We start from the raw sequence: 21535 nt of genomic DNA on the forward strand, positions 1-21535 counted from the left end.
AAAGTAAAGAAGAGCTTCACAGCTATTTTTGGTTGTGTGTGCAAATGGTGAGTTTTTGGTTAAAGACACCACTTGGCTTTTACAAAACTCACACAAACTTAAAGACCCACTCCAATGAAATTCGGATTTTTAACAGCATTGTTCTCATGATGGAGGACATGTATCAAGAAAAATAAGCTTGAAATTGCTTTTCTGAGTATTTCTTTATTCAAATCTTTGTGAAACAGATAAAAAAAAGTTACATTGGAAAAAGCCTGTAGCAATAATGAAGTGCTAAAGTAGGCGGGCTACAAGCTTCCTGCTTCGCTCCATTCAGATGCATGCACTTGTAAACAAATGAATACATTTATGTCTTCGTTGTCCTCCTCCAAGCTGGCACTCAAAACTCTACAGCTGGATAGCTCCAATATTGCTCGCCATTTTTGTTGCTCCGGTAAGTGTAGGTTGGGGGGTGTGAGGGTCTGTAAGCTAGCAGGAGAGGGTGTAAACAAAGGGATAATTGGAAATGAGGACATGCTTACTCTGGGCCAAAAGTCGCTCTGCAGAAACTATATCCTAGAAAACGACACAGGTGTTTTGATTTTGCCTGAAAATGGGACAGGCATAAATACAGACTTTTACAATTTATTGAATGATGACTGGAGTGGGACTTTCCTGCTTTTATTTTTTCACAAAGGTCCCCACCTGCACCTCTGTGACCTGGTAGGCCAATAAACTTGTCTGCCAAGTGAGCATGGCCCGTTGGGGAAACGTGGCTCTCAGTACTGATGCATCCAAGGTTTAAAACTCTTTACGCTAACAGCAGCAGCAGATGCGACAGTTCAGAAAGTGTTAGGATGCTACATTTCCAAAACATTTTGTCCTTCTCGCAAAGATGACAACACTGTATCCAATAATCCTTATCAACAACAAAGGTCTAGCCTAGATTTTGATTTTATTGTTTGACGGCGTTCCGTGGTAAAATCCCATCTGTCTTTTGTTGCGCGCCTTTCTGAGTGACTCAGGTCTCCTATTCCCCACGTATTCGTGTTTCCCTTCCATGGTGACTCTTGCAGCTCTCACATGTGCTGTGTTTACTCGGAGCATGTTAATCCCATCAAGGGTTTTTATGGTGAATCACTGCGACGTGGAAATGCTGGCTCAGTTATGAGCCTGCACACATTTCGCCTGCATTTAGGCAGTTATTAACAAAAAGCTAACAGTCTTCTTAGATTCACAAAGGATTTGGGCTGCATGTCTTTAACAGATTCAGCCTGTTGTTATAGGTTATGAAGTGGTTCTGCATGTATTTAGAAAAAAAGAATCATTGAATCACATCTAGTATTTTACAAATTTTGTTTTCTTATGCTTTCTAGTGTTCTTCTAGTTTTCTTGCTGGAATGTAGACGCCTCTATTTAAAAAAATCTAAAGTCTGTCTGGGGAAAGTTTGCTTCAAACTTTATGCAAAATTACATTTTCTGCCCTGTAGCTCACCTCCAAGACACCAATTATGCCCCCATCTGTTAAGGACAGGAATTTTTATTTCTTAGGGAGAGAAATAAAATGTCTGATCCCTTATTGCTGTGGTGGTTTTAAAACGTGTCTTTAAAACTTAAAATGGGTTGCAGATTATCAAGATCTCATTATTCTGGTCACATGAGGTCTAATATCTGTTTTATTGATTGTCTGATGGAGTTTGACGAATCCACCTTTTGTGGCACTGATGTGAAAAATCAGAGATGTTGTCTCATACTCCATATTTTAGAACATGGAAGCTTCTCCCCACCACCACCAGAGGGTGAACTATTCTAACATATTTTTGTCCTTCACACATGCATTAATCTGAGCTAACTCATGACCTCATCTTGTGCCCTCTTTAAGCATCAATGGAATATCTGCATCTACAGGCTCTGGTTGCTTGAAATAATGCTTCATTTTTGGGTCTTGAATGGGATTCTCTGCTTCCTCTTCCAACTGCCTCCTCATCTGCTGCTGGCTGCTTTATATTGATGTTTATTGACTTGAGCCTGTCTTGCCCAGGGGATACAGTCATAAAATCTCCATCTAAAATGCATCTACACATCAGTTCTCAGTATTAGCATGTTAGTACATTTTCACATACATTTAGTACAACTATTCACTTCATTTAGTAAAATCACATAAGTGTTGTCCACGTTGAAGCCTAAATATAAATACTGGACCTTGAAAGATTAGAAAAGCAGATTTTTTTTTTTATTATAGTGTCATTTTTATTTTTCAAATGTAAAAATATCTGATGTACTTTGAATCTAAATAAATGTTTATGTTGATTATTGGATGACAGTTTTTGGTGTATTTATGGGGTTTCTCTGTGGAGCAGCTTTGACAATGTCTTGCCTCGACTTTTTTTTTTTTTAATTCATTCTTTATCTATCGCAATGGGAAGTCGATGTATGGTGGATTACAATTGAGGGATGAATCCTGGCAGAGTTTTGATCATCAAGCATAAAATCATTTAATGCTTTGCTATGTTTTGCATGTGTTGGGGTGGGGGCATTGTGTGTTTTTACATTTTTTTTTATTTGTGAAGGTTACTTTGTAAAACACTTTGAATTACATCAGTGTAAAAAGGTATTTGATTTGAGCACTGCATTAGAAATAAGACAAAAATTCATTTAATTTCAAAAATGTTCTCTCAGTAGGCAAAATAATCTGCCAATGTGGTGAGAAAAATGGTCTCACCAAGATATTTTTGTTTTTTTTTTCTTTAAATCTCATCAGTAAAACAAATCTCTTTAGATTATTTTGCTTTTTAAAGTCTTTCTTGATTAAAAAATTTTTTTTTGCAAGATAGAAAATAAGAAATTTTCTTATTAAATGATCTTTTACTTACTCAAGATTCCGTTTTTGCAGTGAGACATCCCCATTCTTCTGTGTTGCTTTGTTATCTCACATTTATGGACATTTTTGTTGAGTTTTACCGCTTTTCATGGTTACAAATCGAAACTATAAGCCTCCTCAGAAAGCTTTTACTTTTGGGGCATTGCTTGTTTACACAATAATAACTAACAAGTTTCCATTTTCAGCCTTTTCCATTTTCACACAACTGATCTTTTTTGTAGGTGTCTGATAAGCGTGCAGGGAAACGGACAGAAAGCCTGCAACAGAGCGTTTTTCTTCTCGACAGAGTAAAAACGGGGTAGTCAACCCTTTTCCTGCCATTCACTGACATTTATCAATTTCAAAAGCAAAAACACACAAAAAAGACAAAGAATTGTGTCTAACCTTCATTTGCTCTTGTTGTTTGTAGCTTTTTTTTAAGAACTTCAGGTTTTTCCACATCTTAAGGTTCAATCCCTTCTGTCCCATGAATTCACTATTCAGGAACGATCCACCTGACTTGATTGTGGTAATTTTTGCAGATTTCCTCTAACATCACTTTTGCTGTTGCCTTTAAACATTACATTTTGCTCCCAAAACTTTTTTTCGGTCTTTGTCTGACTATTTGCTTGAATATAGCTTTAAAAACATACTACAGGCATTGGTAGTCAATTTATTTCACAAGACTGTATTTCAATAGTCAGCATTGAATAGGCTGCTTTTCAGTCACATTATTCAGATCTAGTTAAAGACTCACTCTGATAAAAATTATGTTTTCGGAGTTTTAACATGTTGTTTTGACATTTTCTCACAAGGGAGGACATGTACAAAGAAAACTAAACTTTAAATTGCATTTGAGTATTTCTTAATTCAACTCGTAGTGAATCAGGAGCAGACAAAAAAACAACATTTGAAAAAGCCTGAAACAGTGATGTAGACGCTACAAGTAACCCACGAATTAAATAGAAAAAATAAAATGGCTTCACCATTTGGCATAACTCACATGAATGACTTCTAAAGATGAGCAGTTGGTATTTTGCATGTTTGTATATTTAAATGCAACCATTTATCTTTTAACTAGTTTTGTCCTCAGCTTTATTTTCTGATGGTGTTCCCTAAATGTGTCTTTACTTCCTTGGAAAGTTTATTTAACTCTTTATAACTTGGAATGGAGGAATTCTAACCCATGTTCAAGGAATTTATTTAAAGGACATCAGCATTTATTTTACTCTAGCACAAAATTAAGATGCGCATGGCTGCGTATCCACTTGTTTGCTCCTTTTCTGTGAGATGTGTGTAAACGAGGGTGTCCGAGTTCAGACAAAAGCCTGATGAAAGGCACTTCGATCAACTCTGCGTCCCTGCTGGTCACACGGACTCCTCTGAAGCCTTTAGGCTGCTGCAGCCTTTCTATATCATGGCTGGGAAAAAAAACAAACGAAGCGCATGCTGGCAAAAAAAAAAAAAAATCTCGTGGAAATTGACTTGTCAACCCAACAGATCGAAGGCTTCACTTACTGTGAGAATGTGTAAATACGCAGACGTTATTACATTTGTTGATTGTGGGCTCACGCGTGAGGGTCTGTGTGTTTGTGTCAACATGTTGTGTGTTTGTGTACTGAGAGTGAATATTGATGAGAGGCCAGTTTCCCCTGATGGCTGGGTGTGAGTGAGTGACACTGCAACAGAACAATTAGCTGCAACACAAAACTTTGCAAGTTCTGCAAAAATGCACCTTTTAAGCACAAATATTCCCTTTTTTATTAGATCATTTTCTTTGCATTTATGCCCATTTCTTGGGCACAATTCAAGATTTTTCTGCTCTTTCGCTATGACCTTTGTGAGTCTCAAAAACCAGACCTTCATTCATGAGTAAATGTCAAAACATGAAAGCGGTTGGGTTTCATTTTTTTCACGTTAACAAAGCTTTTGCATAAACGTGTGGTCATGCACTGCTGCCGCAGACCCTCCCCGCCATACAGCCCACCAATCACGAGCTTCTAGGCTTCCATTTGAAGCTTCACTAGTGCGGTAGTGTTGCACGGCAACCGGAATCAGCACATTTGTCTTAGGTAGTGTGTGGATGGCAGCAGCTGTAATACGGAAGAGGACACGAGAGAGAGCAAGAAACAGAGGAGCAGGAGACAGAAAAAGGAGAGCAAAGGTTGACTATTTCAAGGTGAACATGGCATTAAGCTGGAAAGAGAACAAGTGAGAGGGGACCCCCCACCCCATGTCTGAAGTTCGTTCTTGCAGCAGAGTAGACAGAAGACAAGAAAACCCCTTTTCGCTCAGTTCAGACTGGTTTGATTTTTATTCCTACTCGTGCATGTGTTCCTGCACACTCCTCGGAAAAGCGCTGGATGGAAAAATGCTAAGCTTCAGCCATGGTTTTCTCACAGGACTTGGAGCTGGTGCACAGTTTGAAGGGACGGCACAGAGGACGCAGACTGACTGACCTGGATCAGAGTTAAAACAGCACTGAAGAAGCGAACATTTCGTTTATTTTTGGAAGTGGATCCTAATAAGACTGCTGCAAGTTGATCTAGAGGCTCATCTTTAGCTTAGCTTTCCGGATTGCTGACAGCTGAGACACATCCAGGATTGCAGCGGTTGTAAAGCCACTCAGACAGAGATTCAGCGGTGCAGTTCTAAAGAAAAACAGAACCATTTGGGACTCCCAGGCTCAACAAGATGTTCTTTCCGGTTCCACAATGCCTTTTTAACTGCCAATCTTCCCTGTTGATTGTCTGATTGAAGATGTGGAAGTTTAAATCATTTTGCCTGGACTACTGGCATGTGCTGTGTTTACATCCTCACAACAACTTTTACAAAAGGTACGTCAAAAAAGCCAATCTTATTTTTATTTTGCTTTTTGAGTTTTGTTTGCATCTTGTTCTGCATGTGTCACAGATCTCACTGACATATCAATGTCTTTTCAAACAGACTGAATCAGCATGATGAAGCTGCTGCAAGGGGAACTCATTCTCTAAGAGTCAATACTGATTATAGATGGTATTTTGTTGGACTGCTGTGTTGCTACAGCAGAGAAGTTGAGCAGACTCAGATCCTTCGACTGCAAACCTCCAGTGTTTTTGCAAAGACCCACTGTAATGTCAAGGGCGTGAAACAAAGGAATACTTGGGTCAGGAAGTTTGGATGATTTCTCTGTTTTGTGGAAATATTTCACATTCCTCTTTTTCTGAAATTCTTTTATCTCCATAAACAAAATGTAGAGACTTTACAGCCGAAGAGCTTTACAAACAACAAATATGATATTGTGAGTCAGTAACTTTGCTTCTGCTTCAGGTGATGCCAAAACAACCAGTGCCATATTGTGACAATTGTCACAAGTGTTAGTATTCTAAGAAAAGGGCTGCAGTATGTCCAGAATGCATTAATAATGGATCACCGTTAGCTTTTTCAGCAGTAGTCTTTAGGAATCCATCATCTGTCAGAGCAACATCAGCACTGTGTCGAAAATAAATCCACTTTCAATCCTGTCTTGTCTGTCCATAAAGGTTCATACTAGCTTTCTGAAAATTAGGTGGAAACAGTATTAGATAACAATCATCACATTATTTTAGTTGTAAATTTTTTAACCTCAAAATTTATATTCATTGGGTTTTTGGGTTAACTTGTCCTTGTAGCATTTACTCATGGTGTAGCATTGTCTCATATATAAAGGAAATTAAGAGTAAAACTTTGTTTCTGAGTATTTTTTTAATTCAAAACGTGGTGAATCAGTAAGCAGACACAAAAGGCAGTTTCAAAAAGCTGGTAGTTGTTGAGTAACTACATCTGGCAGGTCACAAGCTCCCTGCTCTGCTCCATTCTGATGCATCCACTTGGAGACTACATCCATGCACTCATTTGTTTTCCTCGTCTGAGCTGACGTCTGGCTCAGAACTGTATGGCTGGATAGCTCCAATATTGCTAGCATTTTTTTTTTTTTTTGTCTTTTTTGATTTGTGCTAAACACCTTCACCTTCACCTTCACAATATATAAAAAGATGATTGAGTGGGACTTTAAAGGCACGTATTTTGCTGGTCTAATGCATTTATTGTTTTGATACCAGTTGCAACACAATCCCACTAAATGACTAAAACAAATGAGCAGCCCTGCAGTTCCAAAAATAAATTTGAATTACAGCAATAATCTAATGTGCAGACATTTCACCAGAGGTCAAATTTGAACCAGGGAAAAGCTGCATATCAATTTGGAGAATTTTATATCATTGGATGATCAGAAAATCCATTTTTTTGCCCTATATCAAACTTGTTACATCCAGTATTTACTGAATATTTTTTATTAAAAGCTTTACAACACTGGTATAAAAAGACTACACAAGTAAACGCTGTTTTGGTTAATTTCCCGGAGACATGTTCTTTGAATCAAAAAAACTGCAATCTAGCCTAAGTTTACAATGTACATCTGATCAGTCTTTGTGTTTTGAATCATTCTAAAAAAAAGTGGATTTATATTGCTCTTCTGTCTTTGGGATAAAAACAAATATTTGAGTCATTCTATGACTAACAAGTAGCATTCTCTTTTGATATTTGTAAGTCCTTGTGCTTTTGAATGTGCTAAAGGTTGATGAATCACTTTTTTTGTAAACACCCATTTTATTACCATTCTGTGTATTTGGCTGATCACAACATGAGGTCAAAGTTTGAACATATGAGCATCTGTGGAAATATGGCAGGTTTGATATACAGAATTGTGAGCAGTTTGATGGGAGGAATACTGATATAATAACATATACATGGGCTGTGAATTTTAATCAAGCCCTTTTGGCTTCATGGGTCTTCAAGGGGGGCCAAGTCAGAGCTTTGTAGGATAAAATCTTTTCCACTGTCAAACACAGTGGCGGAAGTGTAATGTTGCGTCATTTCTCCTGATGGTTGTAGGTGCCAGTGATCTGCAGTGGAGCCATCAGTTTGTGAATGTGTGTGTGCATGGGTGAATGCAATTCTGTCAGTATTGGGCTGTCTAAGGTGCTATACCAGTTTATGCCATTTTCCAGATCTAAAGTTACTGGGATTGCGGTTAAAAAAAGACAGACTGATTACTTTTTCTCGATTCTTTTATCTCCTTTAATGTCCCTTCTAGTTCATGGTGCCGTAAATATGACAAGTTCAAAACTATACCATTCCTTGACAGTGCACCCTGTAGTGCGGAAAATGCTAATTTTCTAATACATTTTTTTGTGTGTTTATCATTTATTTAGTTTCTAATTTTTACTTTTCCCACCGCCTTTTCTTAATATATGGCCCACTAATCTCTGAAATTCCTTGTGAGACGTGTATAATTCTCTCCATACAAGGTGAACGACTCAAAGTCCCTCATAACACAGAGTTAATGGAAAATGCTGGTCACTGGGCGTTACTCATCACATTGCTTTGGCTTCAGTGAAAGAGTGTGTCTTGAGACAGATCTGTTAAAGCAAGGTCCGTTTAGGAACTCAAAACAACCTCTCCCAGCTGCTGAACTGGATTTAACCTTCCCTTCTGAATGAGAGCAGTGTAATTGTTGGACAGAGGTCTTGTAAGCACACACACACACACAATACAACTGTATACTTAAGATTTTTTTTATTTTGTTTACCACCTTTTTTCGATTCTTTTCAGACCTAAAACAAGCTCGCATCAAAAACATGCACATCTCCACAGAGCAGGGTGCATCATGGACGCGCCAGATGAGTGGACGACTTCATGGGGCAATCAAAACAGAACAATAGGAGTGTCTGCAAAAGAGAGAAAAAGGGCTGGTGTGTGGTTCGTTGTGGGTGGAGAGGTTTAGTTAAGGACAGGAAATTTTTTTTTTTTTCTTGCTGCTTTACATTCAGTTTCTTTGCCTTACTTGGTCAACAGACAGCTTGCATGAGCAGAAGCTCTGAGTCCAACATAAACTAGGGCAGAGAGAATTCACACACAGCAGCTTTTGCAGCAATGGAAAAAGTCTCTCCGTGGATCAGAAATGGAGTATCTGGGGTGTAATTTGTGGTTGTGGGGCGAGTGAGCACAGACTGTTCTTCTCCTGGAACTTTTAAAAGGGAGTTGCTCCTTTTGGAGGTTTTCAAGTCTTACCCGTAGCCCCATGTGTGTGTGTTTTTTCGGGCATGCCCGATGCCTCTGGTGATGTCAGTGCTGCGTGGAATGTGATGTGGAAGTACTGCATTTCCAGTCGAACTATAAGGTAGGAGTTTTGCATGGATGGCACAGGCCTGCGGTCAAAGGCGGCGGTTGTTGTTCCGACTGACCATAACAGTTTTTTGTAGATATTTCTGACATGTGGCTGGCTGATCAAATAACGGTCCTGTCTGTAAGCTCGAAGATGATGGTTTCCTTTCTTGCGGCATGGAAATACTCACCGCAGGAAAGGAGAGGAAAGAAGCTCTGAACTTGGTTAAAGTCTTTGTGAAAATGGCTGTCTCAAAGATTATAGAGATTTCAATTTAATTAGACTTCTTTATCTTTGGTTTGCCACAAAAACAGAATATAAATAAATATATTTTAATTCAATGCAGAAGCTTGGACAGAGTAACCATTATGTAAGAAGGGCCTTTTTTTAGTTCTTATTAAATCTATAGTTAGCTCACAACTCTGGTATCATGGGAGTGGTTCGCTTGCTCATTTTATCTCCTTTATGATTTGTTTTGGCATATGTGCTTATAACTTAGATTCAGCAGAAATCCTTTGTTCAAATATTAACTCAACTGAATTAATAAAAAGTTGGGATTTTTGAGTCTTCATTCTCAATTTAGTATAATTATCCAAACTTACAATTACAGAAACTGTAATTATCAAAAATTGCAGTTCCTCAGAAAAGTTTAACTTAACTCAGCAGATATGTGAAGTCATCCATCCATTTTCTATCCTGTCCTATTTTAAGGTCACATGGTTGCTGGACTATACCCAGCTCCTGGGTGGCGAGGATGGTGCACACTGTCGACAATTTGCTGGTCCATTACAGGGCAACACAGAGCCTGACAACCACATATTCTCACATTCGAACGATTGGGAGAATTTAAAATACTAATTTGACCAGTTAAAAATGTTTTTGCAATCTGGTAGGAAGTCAGAGAAACCCATGCATCCATGGAGAAAACATACAAACGCCATGCTTAAAAAAAAAGCCAGAATTCAAACCAGTGCGTCCTCGCCAGCACCTTTCATATTTTTTATTTTGTTTAAAAGCTTGCCTTATCTGCTGCTTATTACCTGGATCAGGTGTCTTGTGCCACTAAGAAACTACACTAGCAGGTTAGTTGGTAAACATGAGAGATACTAGCACCTGAGGCCCTGAGTTTGACATTTGTGTAACTACAGCAGTGTGTGGCTCCAAATGTAAAGTCTGGTTCCAGCAAATGTATATATTTTTATGATGCTTGCTGCTCTGCTTTGAATTCAAGACAACTGAGTGAATGTAATTTTCCACTGACATAAGATGTACTTGTTCAAGTTGATATAAGCCTATGTTAAAGTGTTTATTATACTATGTTTATTGTCTTATAAAAGCAGGTGTTGTGCACCATTTTCTTGTTACATCACCTCGTAAAAATGCATCACTTCTGACTTTAGTTCATTCTAATGCATTTTCATTAGCTATCTGTCTTAAAACAAAGCATTGACACAGATGTCTAAAGAAACATTTGATTTTTTTTCTGAAACTAATGTTCATTTCAAACACAAATCTACAGCCTTTTAGTTTCTATAGTGAATTATTTATTTGTAATTATTCTATCAAGTTTAGCGTTACGTCATAACTGATGGCATCTAAAAAACTTCTCTATATTTTTTCTCTTAAGTCAAAAATTTAACTAAAATGCTGATTCAAATAATTTCTTATTTTATAATTTCCTTTTTTTGTCTGAGTCTTCATAAAGTTTGTACAAAGGGCGTGTTTTACAGATGTACAGTGCTGCCCGAAATGTTCATGCCCTTGACAAACATTGGAAATGTCATAATTTTGTTCATATATAAAAAAGAAAATACCTTGAAAAATGTATTTATCATATCTCTTGATACATTATTTTATTACCTCCTGGAAAACGTCACTTGTAATCAAGAAAAAACGATGTATGGGTTGGAAAAAATAACTTTCAAGTCCAAATTTGCCAGGGGTATGAAAAAAACGGGGCTTGAATGGATAAGCACTTGAAATATTACTTTTAGTCATTGCAGAGTTGCACTTTTTAACTTCTGTTCATTTTTTTTCTTTTCCATATCAGTTTCTGCCCGAAAATCAAGAGATTAGGCACTGCAAAAATAATTTTGTTAAATCAACAGTATATTGAAGAAAGGCTTCATCATGAACTTTGTAGCTGAGACACCAGAGACTCCAGGGTACATTTGATCTGGCTGGTTTGGTCTCTCTCAAAGACTGTGACGACAAGAGCATTATTTATTTAAGTTGTGCTGCTCTTCCTGTATGGATACCAATGTCGCTAAGCGGTTTGGAAAGTCCAACAGAACTGGCATGCTTAACGATTTCTGAAAGGCTTCACTACAGGTAAACCAACTCTTGCAACATCAAATTTGGGTCTAAAATAACCGCAGATGTTGATCTGTCAAGACTTTGGCTTCAGCGCTTGGGCTGCATGAACAAGTGAGGAGGGGTTGTTGGGTTTTTTTTTTTTTTTTGGATGGGTTGGGATGGATATCTTGTAATGGAAAAGCGAACTGCCAACACAAGCTCAAAGTTTCACAGTGGTGAGTGTTGGGGAACACACAAAAAAAGAGAAATCCTGACTGTGGAAAAGCTGAGACATGTCTAGGAGGAAGACTTTGGTCTGAGGTGCAGTTAGTAAAAACAGAGAAGTTCTAGTCATTTTCTAATATTTGCTCTTTGTTAAGTTAAAGGTTTGGCATGTTAGCAGAGTTCACCATATCATCTCAGATGTTGTTCTTGGTATCTGCTGGAGCTATTCTTTCGATTTTGGGTCACAGCTTCAAGTGTTCCAATTACCAAGCAGATGGTTGTCTTCACCTTTCCTTCCTTCCTTTCCTTCCTTCACCTACCTTTCCTCATTTTTCTTCTGTCATCCCCTGGGATTGCTTAATCTTTTCATGTTTCTGCACTGTTTCACACTGCATCTATCATTAAGACCTCTTTCTTTGTTTTAAACAGCTCTACAGTGTTTGCTCAGTTAGCCATTATCATTTTGTGTGTCTTTATCTGGAAGTCTAGTAAGATCTTTGCTTAGTCAATCTGCATCTTCTCACTTGCCTGCATTAGGACCTCCAGCTGTTCTGTAAACTATGACAATGGCGATGGTGCTCCTTGTATGCCTTGCCTACTGTAGCATGATCTGCTGGATAGTCTCAGTGTTTTGTTTTGCAAAACCTGCACGTGGATTCGAGTCTGGTCTGGTAGATTTTGACCTTTATAGGTCTGCTACTGCTGTGCTGCCATGATTCCTCTTTGCTGTGTCTTTCAGTCCACCTTTTACAGCCATTGATAGTATTTTCTAAAATAAATCACTGCTTGTATTTGCCAGTGATCCTCTCATGCAGGGGTTTGTTTTTCCATGATGGTTCCTATTCTTCCCTCTCTTCTTCCTTGTGTTCAGTAAGCACATCGTACGTTGGAGCCATCTTCCTGATGTCTTCCTGGATATTTGTTGTTTCATCTTGGATAGTAGCTCTGGTCCTTGCCAGCCATTGACATACTTTGTTCTGCTAAGTGTACAGTCTCTAGATTTGGGTAGCAACTTTTCATGGAACTTCCTTGTCTTTATGTCAATGGTCTTTATCTCCTCTTTGGCCCAGGGTATTATGCCAGCTGTGTATCTGATGAATTGCAGTGCATTGGTGTTGATTGTGTATTTGACATTTGCTACTTTCTTTGTAGCCTCTTCATGGTTCTCATTTGCTCTCTCAAGTCCTTGTAGATGTTCTAACCATATGCTATATAAGCTTCAGTTTCTACAAATAGCTCAGTTATGATAGTCTTCCTTCTGTTTGTTATCGTCCAAGCACTTTTGTTCAGTCCAAATGACTTTCCAATATAATTGCTGAAGATTCTGGAGGTGGCTGTGAACTATCTAGCATCTCAAAGGTCACTGTTGATGTTGTGTATATCAGTTCCTTAATCTCAGTGATGGTTGTAGGATTGATTTTTCACATCCTCTAGTAGACTTTAAGAAGGTACTTCATTTAATGTTGGTAGCAAGCTAAGATGCTGACGAAAAATTTAGGTCTTACCTAAGGACCCCTACTGGAAGTTTGCCATAAAAAGGATTTGACATTGTAATGGTGGATTAAGAACAGAGGAAAGCCGTTGTGGTGGATGTGGTAATGCCAAGCGATGGGAACATCAGGAAGAAGGAACATGAGAAACTGCAGAAATACCAGGGACTCAGAGAAGAACTGCAGAAAGCCTGGAAAGTGAAGGTGACAGTGGTGCCTGTGGTAATTGGAGCACTCGGGGCAGTAACCCCCAAGCTGGAGGAGTGGCTACAACAGATACCTGGAAAGACCTCAGACCTCTCAGTCCAAAAAGCGCAGTGCTAGGAACAGCTAAGATACTGAGCAGGACCCTCAAGCTCCTAGGCCTCTGGTAGGGGACCCTTGTGTGAGAAACCATCCGCAGAAGGGTGTGAGGGGCCCCTCTCACCCTCCGCGGTTGGTTTGTCACCCAATGGAGAGACAGGTTATTGGCCGGTAGTTGGATGGGACTGCACCCTTTAAGGGATCCTTCTGGATCAGGATTGTTTTTTCCTTCTGTTAGCCATTTGGGGTGACTCCCATCTCTTAGCAGCTGGTTCATTTGTGCTGCCAGGCGCTCGTGGAGTGCGGTAAGCTTCTTTAGCCAGTAGGCATGTATCATGTCAGGGCCCGGTGCTGTCCAGTTCTTCATACCTGAGACTCTTTCTTGGATGTTTGCCACTGTGATTCCTATGTTCTTTTCTCAGAGAGACCAGCCACTGGGCATTGCTGTTATGTGCTGTCTCTTTCTCCCATATACTTTTCCAGTACTGTTCAGTTTCTAGCCTTGGTGGGTCTGATCGGCTGTTTTGACTCTGCCAATGAGCGTACACTTTTGCAGGCTGAGTTGCCTGTTTATCCATATATATATATATATATATATATATATATATATATATGTATATATATATATATATATATATATATATGTATATATGTGTATATATACAGTGTATATATAATAGCCCCTTTAACTATTTGGCAATTTTTTTGTTGTAGCCATAGGTAACAGGCCCGAAAATAAACAACATTTTTCACTGTCTGTTTGCCTCATGTTGCTGCAGGGTGAGACAAAAGTGGGAGAAAGTGTTTTAGAATGCTGCCTCTGCAGCAGCTTCTTCACAGCTCATCCTAAGACTCACAGCTTTTGAAATGCAAATCATCTGTGCAGGCTTGTTTGTTTACTTTAATGCTGAAGAATGCCACCCTCTCCAGAGAGCACGTTCATGTTCAGGATGTCTGATTAGAATAAATGCAAATGATGCAAAGACAAACTGCACCTTGAAAAAAAGTGCATGTTTCTGTGGTGTCTCTCTATATTCTTTCCTTTATATTCATAATATTTGCCATTACAGCATACTCAAAATAGGCTTTCTCTCCACTTTGCTTGTCATGATCAGCAGACTGTGACTGCTCCAAAAGAAATACAGATCTTCTTTTGTATTTTTTCTACCATTCCACTTTTGATGACATATTCCTTTTACAGCTTCTTCAAGGGCCTGCCCGGAGAATTGTGAGTGTGTGCAGCATTAACTTATGTAATGGTTTGCAAGAGGAGGACTGAGATGGGGTGGGGGGGGTTGAAAGAGGAGAGGGAGAATAGAAGAGTGATGAGCTCATGCTGCTGCACTGCAGTTTTTATAGGCACTCTGCACCTTTTGCTCCTTAATTTCATGTTATTATGCATGCACAAAGATGCCGTTTGACGTTATTTACAATGATGACTTAACTGATTGGTTCATATGGTATGCACATGCTCGTGCATAGGTGCAGACCAAAGGACCGCCTCAGCCCCCACAATTTTTAAACTCAACTTAGACATCAAACTGCATTTTTTTATAGACTTTATGCCTCGCACCCTTTGTGCACTGTGTCCTTTATTTGCATAAATGAAAGTCTAACGCGTTGATGCTTGCTGAGATCCAGCTTGCCCAGTGGAGCTCAGTTTAGTAATTGCTTGCTGTTCACCAATTTCTTTCAGGCAAAAGCGATGCCTCATTATCCAGTGTGTGTTTTTGATTTCTTTTAGAAGTTAGCTCAGTGGATTTTGGTCAGGTGCCTGAGGAAGATGATGACAACACTGCATTCATGCTTTGACAGGATTTAATATCCGGCGTTGTCTCAGTTAGAACTGTAACTAATCAACATTGAGCATTTCTGAAGTCATTTGACTGAAGTTAAAAAAGGCCATTGCTGTATCTCCATCAAGCTTATTAAAATAAGAATTAATAATTTTGCATGTATTATTGTTTGAATGTGAAGTTAATTTTCTTTTTGGTGTGCAGGCTCATTATATGAAAAATTAGCACATGCCCCTTCTGGAGAGTCTAATAACTGTGCTGTCAGAGGGGCTGTGACTGGTAAACTATCATTACATTTTAATTTGTTGTCTTAACTGGATTAATGGCTTTGAACGGTGCGTACACCAAAGCTGGCGTTTGCCTGTGCATGTGAAAAACCATTTATCATTTAAGGGCAGGGACTGAGCTTTCTTATTTCCAAAAACTGTAACTGTTGCCATGACAACCTAAAATCAGACAAATTCAACTGTTACTGAATGAGGCACCGTTCATAAAAGCAGAACTGCCTGAATCATTCAGACTTCTTAAGTCACCCACATTCAACCCATTAACATCCTCCAGTGGGTAAGTGATGCATGTCTCAGGAAAAAAAAAAAAAATCAGTTATAATTAATTGTTTTTATACTAGTAGAATTAGACTAAATGTATATTCATTTTTTGTAAGTTGAACATATTGTTGATTAACAACCATTTGGGCTAAATGGGCATTTCTGACAAGACTTTTTTTCAGTTAAATTTTTTTAAAGAACCTGGATGTCTGAGTTTTATTGAACCTTTCCTGTGTTTAATGATATCCTACATGGCCGTGGACATGACATTCAAAAAGCAAAAATAAATTAATGTTCCCTCAAATTAATAAATTAAATATTAATTTTAGTGAAACTAATATTTAATGGCCATATAAGCCATAGTATAAATATTTTTAACAATTTAAAATACCAATGCACAAAATGCTCATTGGTGCATTGGTATTTTATAGATATTAATTTGCTTCCACAAAGTGTTATTAGTTTGCACAAAAGGTTGTTTTGTCCACATAAAATGCTGAATATTCATAGTGTCCACTAAAAACAAATTTGTGTGCAAAACGTACCGTGTTTGCACAAAATGCTAATTTTTACTAATAAAATGCTGATTTGTGCACAATAAATGTTAGTTAGTCCACACAAAATTAAACATAAGATACTGTTTTTGCTCAAAAGGTTAATGTGACTACATAAAATGCCATTTTGTGCACAAAGAAATAGTGTGCACAAAGAGCTATGTATTTTGTGGCCACAACATACTGTATTTTTTCAGAAGATGCTAATTTGTATGGATAAAATGCAGATTTGTGCACACAAAATGTACATTTGTGTTTGCAAAATGCTAATTTCTGCATATGAAATGCAAATTAGTGCAAACAACTTTTATTTTGTGCACATAAGATGCTAAATAGTGGCCACAAAATGCTGCTTAGTTTTTTGTGGCCACAAATTAATAATTTGAGGGAACAGTCTAATTTTCATTTTATTTTTTAATGTCGTATCCAAGGCTCTGGAAAAAATTACTTGTTTCTTTATTTTTTTCCTTTCAATATCATGTCCTTCTCCCCACTGCTGCTCCCTTGACATCAGCTTGTTTCCCTTCACCCTTTCGATCTGTGGCGTTTTATATCTGTCTGAGTGCTGGTCACCAGCGCCCTCTGTTGGTAAGAGAGACTTCAGAGTAGAAGATCATGGCCACAAAAACGAAAAGAAACCTCCTGCGAGGGCTTGATTGAGGTCCTGTGTTAATGTCCTTCCCGTGGTTGCATTTCTTACAAAGCGAGTCAAGAAGCTGTGAAAGTCGCGTGGCTGTTAATAGCCTGGCGGTCGGTCGATTTGGGCCTCTGCTGCGAGGAAGTCAAGAGCAGAGAGCTGAGAAATTAAACAAAGGGAGATATTCTACGTCAAAATAAATGAGCAGACCTGTGAGTCATCAGGGAGTGAATGAAAAATGAGGCTGATGGAGGCACAAGCCTCATTCCAATGAAGCACCTTGAGCTTTATAGCCAAGGTTTACAAAACCATAGTAATTCATTCATTATTTTCTCTGAAAAAAAATTTTTTTGTGGGGAAACTTAGTACATTCATTTTATCTTCTCACTTATCCATTTCCAATCCTTTATGTTCGATTTTGTTTATTAAAAATTTTAGTAACTTTTCTTTTACTGAAGTAGGATTCTATGCAAAGTGTCAATGGCATCGGAGATCATGTTCTGAGTGTCTGAGGATGTTTGCGACTGAGATTCAGGCAGGAAAAACGAGACACAACGGGTGACCTTGCAGAGATATAACACGCAGGCCTCGAGCACGACCCCACTGAACCGCCAACATCAACACACAACAGCTGAGCAAATGACCACAAACTGCGGGAAAGGCGGCTTTGGTCAGATCGAGTAGACAGCTGGTTGTGGGAACAGAAAATGACTAACGGCATTTGAAGATTGTAGGAGACTCAGCTAAGCTGGGCATTGGGGAAGGCATCTAGAGACCCTCCTCTTTCATTTCCTTTTTTTTTCTTTTCCTTTTGTGTTTGAGAGGGGAATGTGCTGATTAGTGGAAAGCAAACCAGTCAGATGGAGGTTCCCACTCTCTCAGGCCTGACAGAACAGGCGTGGGTTTGCAGTCTCCACTGTCACTGCGCGCTTCGCCCAAGCCCGGATCTTGTTTAAAGCTATGGGCCAGCTCAGTCACAGATGTGTGCAGGTAGGTGGGCTCTGTTCTGTGTGCAGGAGTTCATGTTCATGCAGATCCTGTTCATGCAGATCCTGCAGCGGACATGGCTGCTGTTAGCATTGCTCAGCACTGCAGGTGCCTGACTGGAAAGTGATTACCAGCAAGTTTTGATCCACATACAGGGTCAAGCTGTCTAACAGAAAAGCTTTTATTTTTCATATATAAAAGCTTTATTTTTCACTTCCAGGTAATTAATGAGTTATTAGCTTGTTATTACTTTTTTGCTCATTTTAAATCCAAACAAAACAAGTTTATATCAATCTGTGTCATTCTTGTGGTATAGTATGACTTTAAAAGGTCATGGGTGTCATTTTGGCTTTTAACAGATTCAGCATTTATCCCACTGAAGTGGCAGCTGCCATGATAATAGAATCTTATCAGGACAGGATTTTTATACGCTGTGATTACAGATTTTCTCATCTCTTTTTTCCTTTTTACGCCACTCATATCAAAAGCACACAACCTGTGGTTTCCCCGTTTTAAAGAAAAACAGGAAATCTGTGCAGGAAGATACTTATTTTTAAATGTGTGTCTCATCTTTTAGCCCCTTTTGAAACGAGCGTTAAGCATGGCAGATGTCTAGAGAAGAGGAAAACTTTGGAGAAAGAAAGGAATAGATGGTATTTGAACATCAAAAGCTATACTGAACATCCTTAACTCATGTTTGTATCTATTTCAAAAGCATTTTAGTGGTCTTTTAATTATAATTATCGGATTTTTTTTGTCAAGATAAAAAAACCTGTCGTTTTCTAGTGCATAGCTTTTGGGGAGTTCATTTGAAATTTGCCTCTAAGTTGTGGGCGAGACTGTTGGCTTAGAGCCCAGACCCTTTCCTCTCCCTGTTGCTGAGAGCTCTCTGTGTACACACTCTACCGCTTGCTTACAGCTCCTCACACCCCCAACTATAATTACCGGTGCAACATAAATGGGGAACGATATTGGATTTATTCACCCGAACAGCTTTGAGCCATACTGGCCCGGACAAGGAAAACGAAGATGTGGAGTTTGTGGCCCCACCCCAAACTATATTTTTGTCTGCTCCTCTGCTCCTGATTCATAATGAATTAAATAAAGAAATATTCATAACATGTTTAATTTTCAAAATAAATGTCCTCTATCATGAGGAAAATGCCACAAGAACATGTTAAAAACACCAAAAACATGATTTTTATTGGAGTGGGTCTTTAAATGCGGACTCACAATTATCCATCTGGAGTTCCTCTCATCAGGCTTGTTAACATGAACGGGTCAGTAAAAGCATCTTTAGAACCTATTAGATGCACATAAGCATTAGACTTAAGACCATTCATTGGAGAAGGTGGAGTTGCTCTGTGCTGAATGCATGCAATCTTTTTGCATCTCCTGCAACTCTTCTCTTCCTCTCTGTCCCTCCTCCCTGAGCCCCCCCCCCCTCAAGCACACCCATCTGTGTCAAGTCACATGTCTTGGTGCTGAGCTGTTTCATGGTACAGCAAATAAAAGGCAGAATTCCCTTCTGGGGCAATCGTGCACTTTGCAGCAGCTTTCATCTACTAGTGTTTTATCTCTGGGCCGTCCGCAGTGCTTTGTCACTGAACCAAAGGAAGCCGTGAGCTGGCTCTTCTGGATAAACTGCTTGCTCCGCTGCAGGACGAGAAAGGGTTAAAATGGCATCTGAAAGCCGTTTAAACCCAACGAAGCAAATGCTTCCTTAAAGCACCTGCCTTATGCTGAACAGGTGTTGAGCGCTTGAACAGGAGGTGCAGCAAGGCAAAAGAGCCTCCTATGAAAGGAGGCACGGACCGAACTGCAAGGGCTCAGGCTTTAAACACCATGCGCAGATGATGCCAGTAAAAGGATTCCATGGTGTTATCAGTGCTGCTTTAAGCAGGTAAATCTCACCCTCTGAAAACGCTCCTCTTCAGCTGGCGCCGATGTTTTATTGCTGTGCCGTTGACGCAAAGTTTAAGCCATGTCGCTGACCTTATTTACCGCACAGATTTGCTGGAGAGCTAAGATGATGAGGTGCCTGGAAAGCCAGCGGTGGCAGACTGCTACACATGCTCTCATCTGCTCTGCATGTTCCAATCCATCTTTTATTTTAAAAAGGAATTAAAAAGGCCACCTCTTTATAGCAAAAACAGAAAAAAAGGTAAAACATTCAAGATGTTCTATAACTCTGGAGCTTAAGAGATGTCACCATTTAAATAAGAAGATGAATACCACTTTCATGTCAAGTAAATCTTTACAGCCAACTTTTAACTTACTTCATGTAACAAGATTTCTTTTTACCTTCCTGATCAAGGATGTAGCCCTCTTTTATACTCTACTCGTAGTCTATCCAATGAGAAAAGTGAAGCTGACCTTTAGTTGCATCGTTATTCACTTCGTTTTTATTGGACAGAATTACATTTAGCTAACAGCTACCAGCGTAATAATCAGCAGCTTTACTGCTCAAATAATTTGCAGCAATGTTGACCCCGACCCTTTACCCCTCCGGCGCCACTGAACGTTAAAATGCCAAAATATTGCTGTGTTTAAAAAAAAAAAAAAAAGGCCTCTCTAGTTTCACATTTTTGATGGAAAAACCAACATTTCTATTTTCAAAAATCTAAAAAAATCAAAAAGTAAATTTCAAACCAAAAAGCAGATAATGTCAGATCTACTTAATTATTCATAACTATGGAGCTACAAATTCTACAAACACAGCTGCGTGGCTCCAGTTGGTACCTTTAAATCAGCGTAGGTTATGATATCTGCTACCTGCTCTATGATGTGATAATTTTCAGCAGCATGTATGCAGTTTGACAGGCGTGAAGCATCGACTTTAAATATTTCTCAGTCAAGAAACAATTTGTTTCATTTTTGTCTGTGTTTAACTTTTATTTTATCAAGCTCGGCCAAACAGGAACTAGGTATGCAGATCTTTTGGATTTCAAATTAAAGTTCCAAAAAGGAAACAAACTCCAGAGAAAAAGCAAAGCTCTGCAGTTTCTCTCTGTTTACCTTGTGTCAGTTAAAGATTAACGTGTGGGTGTGAGAATTACTCTCCACAGATTCCTCCTTTTGCTGATTATTGACCCCTGAGGGTGTAAGGAAACTCACTCGATTAGATTAAGAAAATGAATAGGCTCTAAGAGCTTAGAAACCAGCCTGACGTCAGTCTTGGTTGCACCCACACCTCTGGAAATAGTCAGAGATAAAGATTGTGGGGGAATGTGGTCAAAGCCTGTTCATTTAGTCTTCTTTCATTGTCGCGGTTTTAGAAAAAAAAAGATCAAATACTCTTTTACACATTTCAGTGATGAATTCCGTCTTATGGTCCTGCAAACGTAGAATTGGCTCCGGCTTGGTTATCTGTCAGAACGAAGACAGGAGGCTTCTAATAAGTAATTGGGGGTTGTAGATCAATAGGCTTGCAGCCTGTAAAGACCCGAGCTGTGCTCTGAGTCAATAAAACAGTAATCTTCATTGAGAGCACATTAAACATCCAAGAATGAAGGGAAAGGATCTTATTTTTTATTTGTCTGTTTTACATTAATATAGCTCAGTTTCTGTCTTACATGTTCCTGAGGGCCTTGGGGGTTTTATTGGCTTCCCATGTGCTAGAGAAACAACAGGAATTGTTTTTATGATTATGTTTTCTGGTAGAAATGGTGCTTGTT

General features: G+C 38.9%; 1 protein-coding gene across 9 annotated transcripts in view; it reads left to right on the top strand.

Annotated features, from left to right (window-relative positions):
* LOC101172493 (IQ motif and SEC7 domain-containing protein 1) overlaps positions 1-21535 on the top strand; it is a 103081-nt gene that overhangs the window by 49659 nt on the left and 31887 nt on the right. Inside the window, exon 1 of one of the 9 annotated variants that reach the window (XM_023956707.1) lies at positions 4939-5676. The exons of 5 other annotated variants lie outside the window; for them this stretch is intronic. In XM_023956707.1, coding sequence (XP_023812475.1) covers positions 5600-5676 — 77 coding nt within the window. In that variant the 5' untranslated portion in view covers positions 4939-5599. Of the gene's footprint in view, positions 1-4938; positions 5677-8717; positions 9039-17729; positions 17862-19415; positions 19762-21535 lie in introns of those variants that run through there. 3 more of the 9 variants (XM_023956706.1, XM_023956713.1, XM_023956709.1) reach the window with 3 other exon arrangements.

Source organism: Oryzias latipes, chromosome 7 (assembly GCF_002234675.1).
Source record: "Oryzias latipes chromosome 7, ASM223467v1".
Taxonomy (NCBI): Eukaryota; Metazoa; Chordata; class Actinopteri; order Beloniformes; family Adrianichthyidae; genus Oryzias; species Oryzias latipes.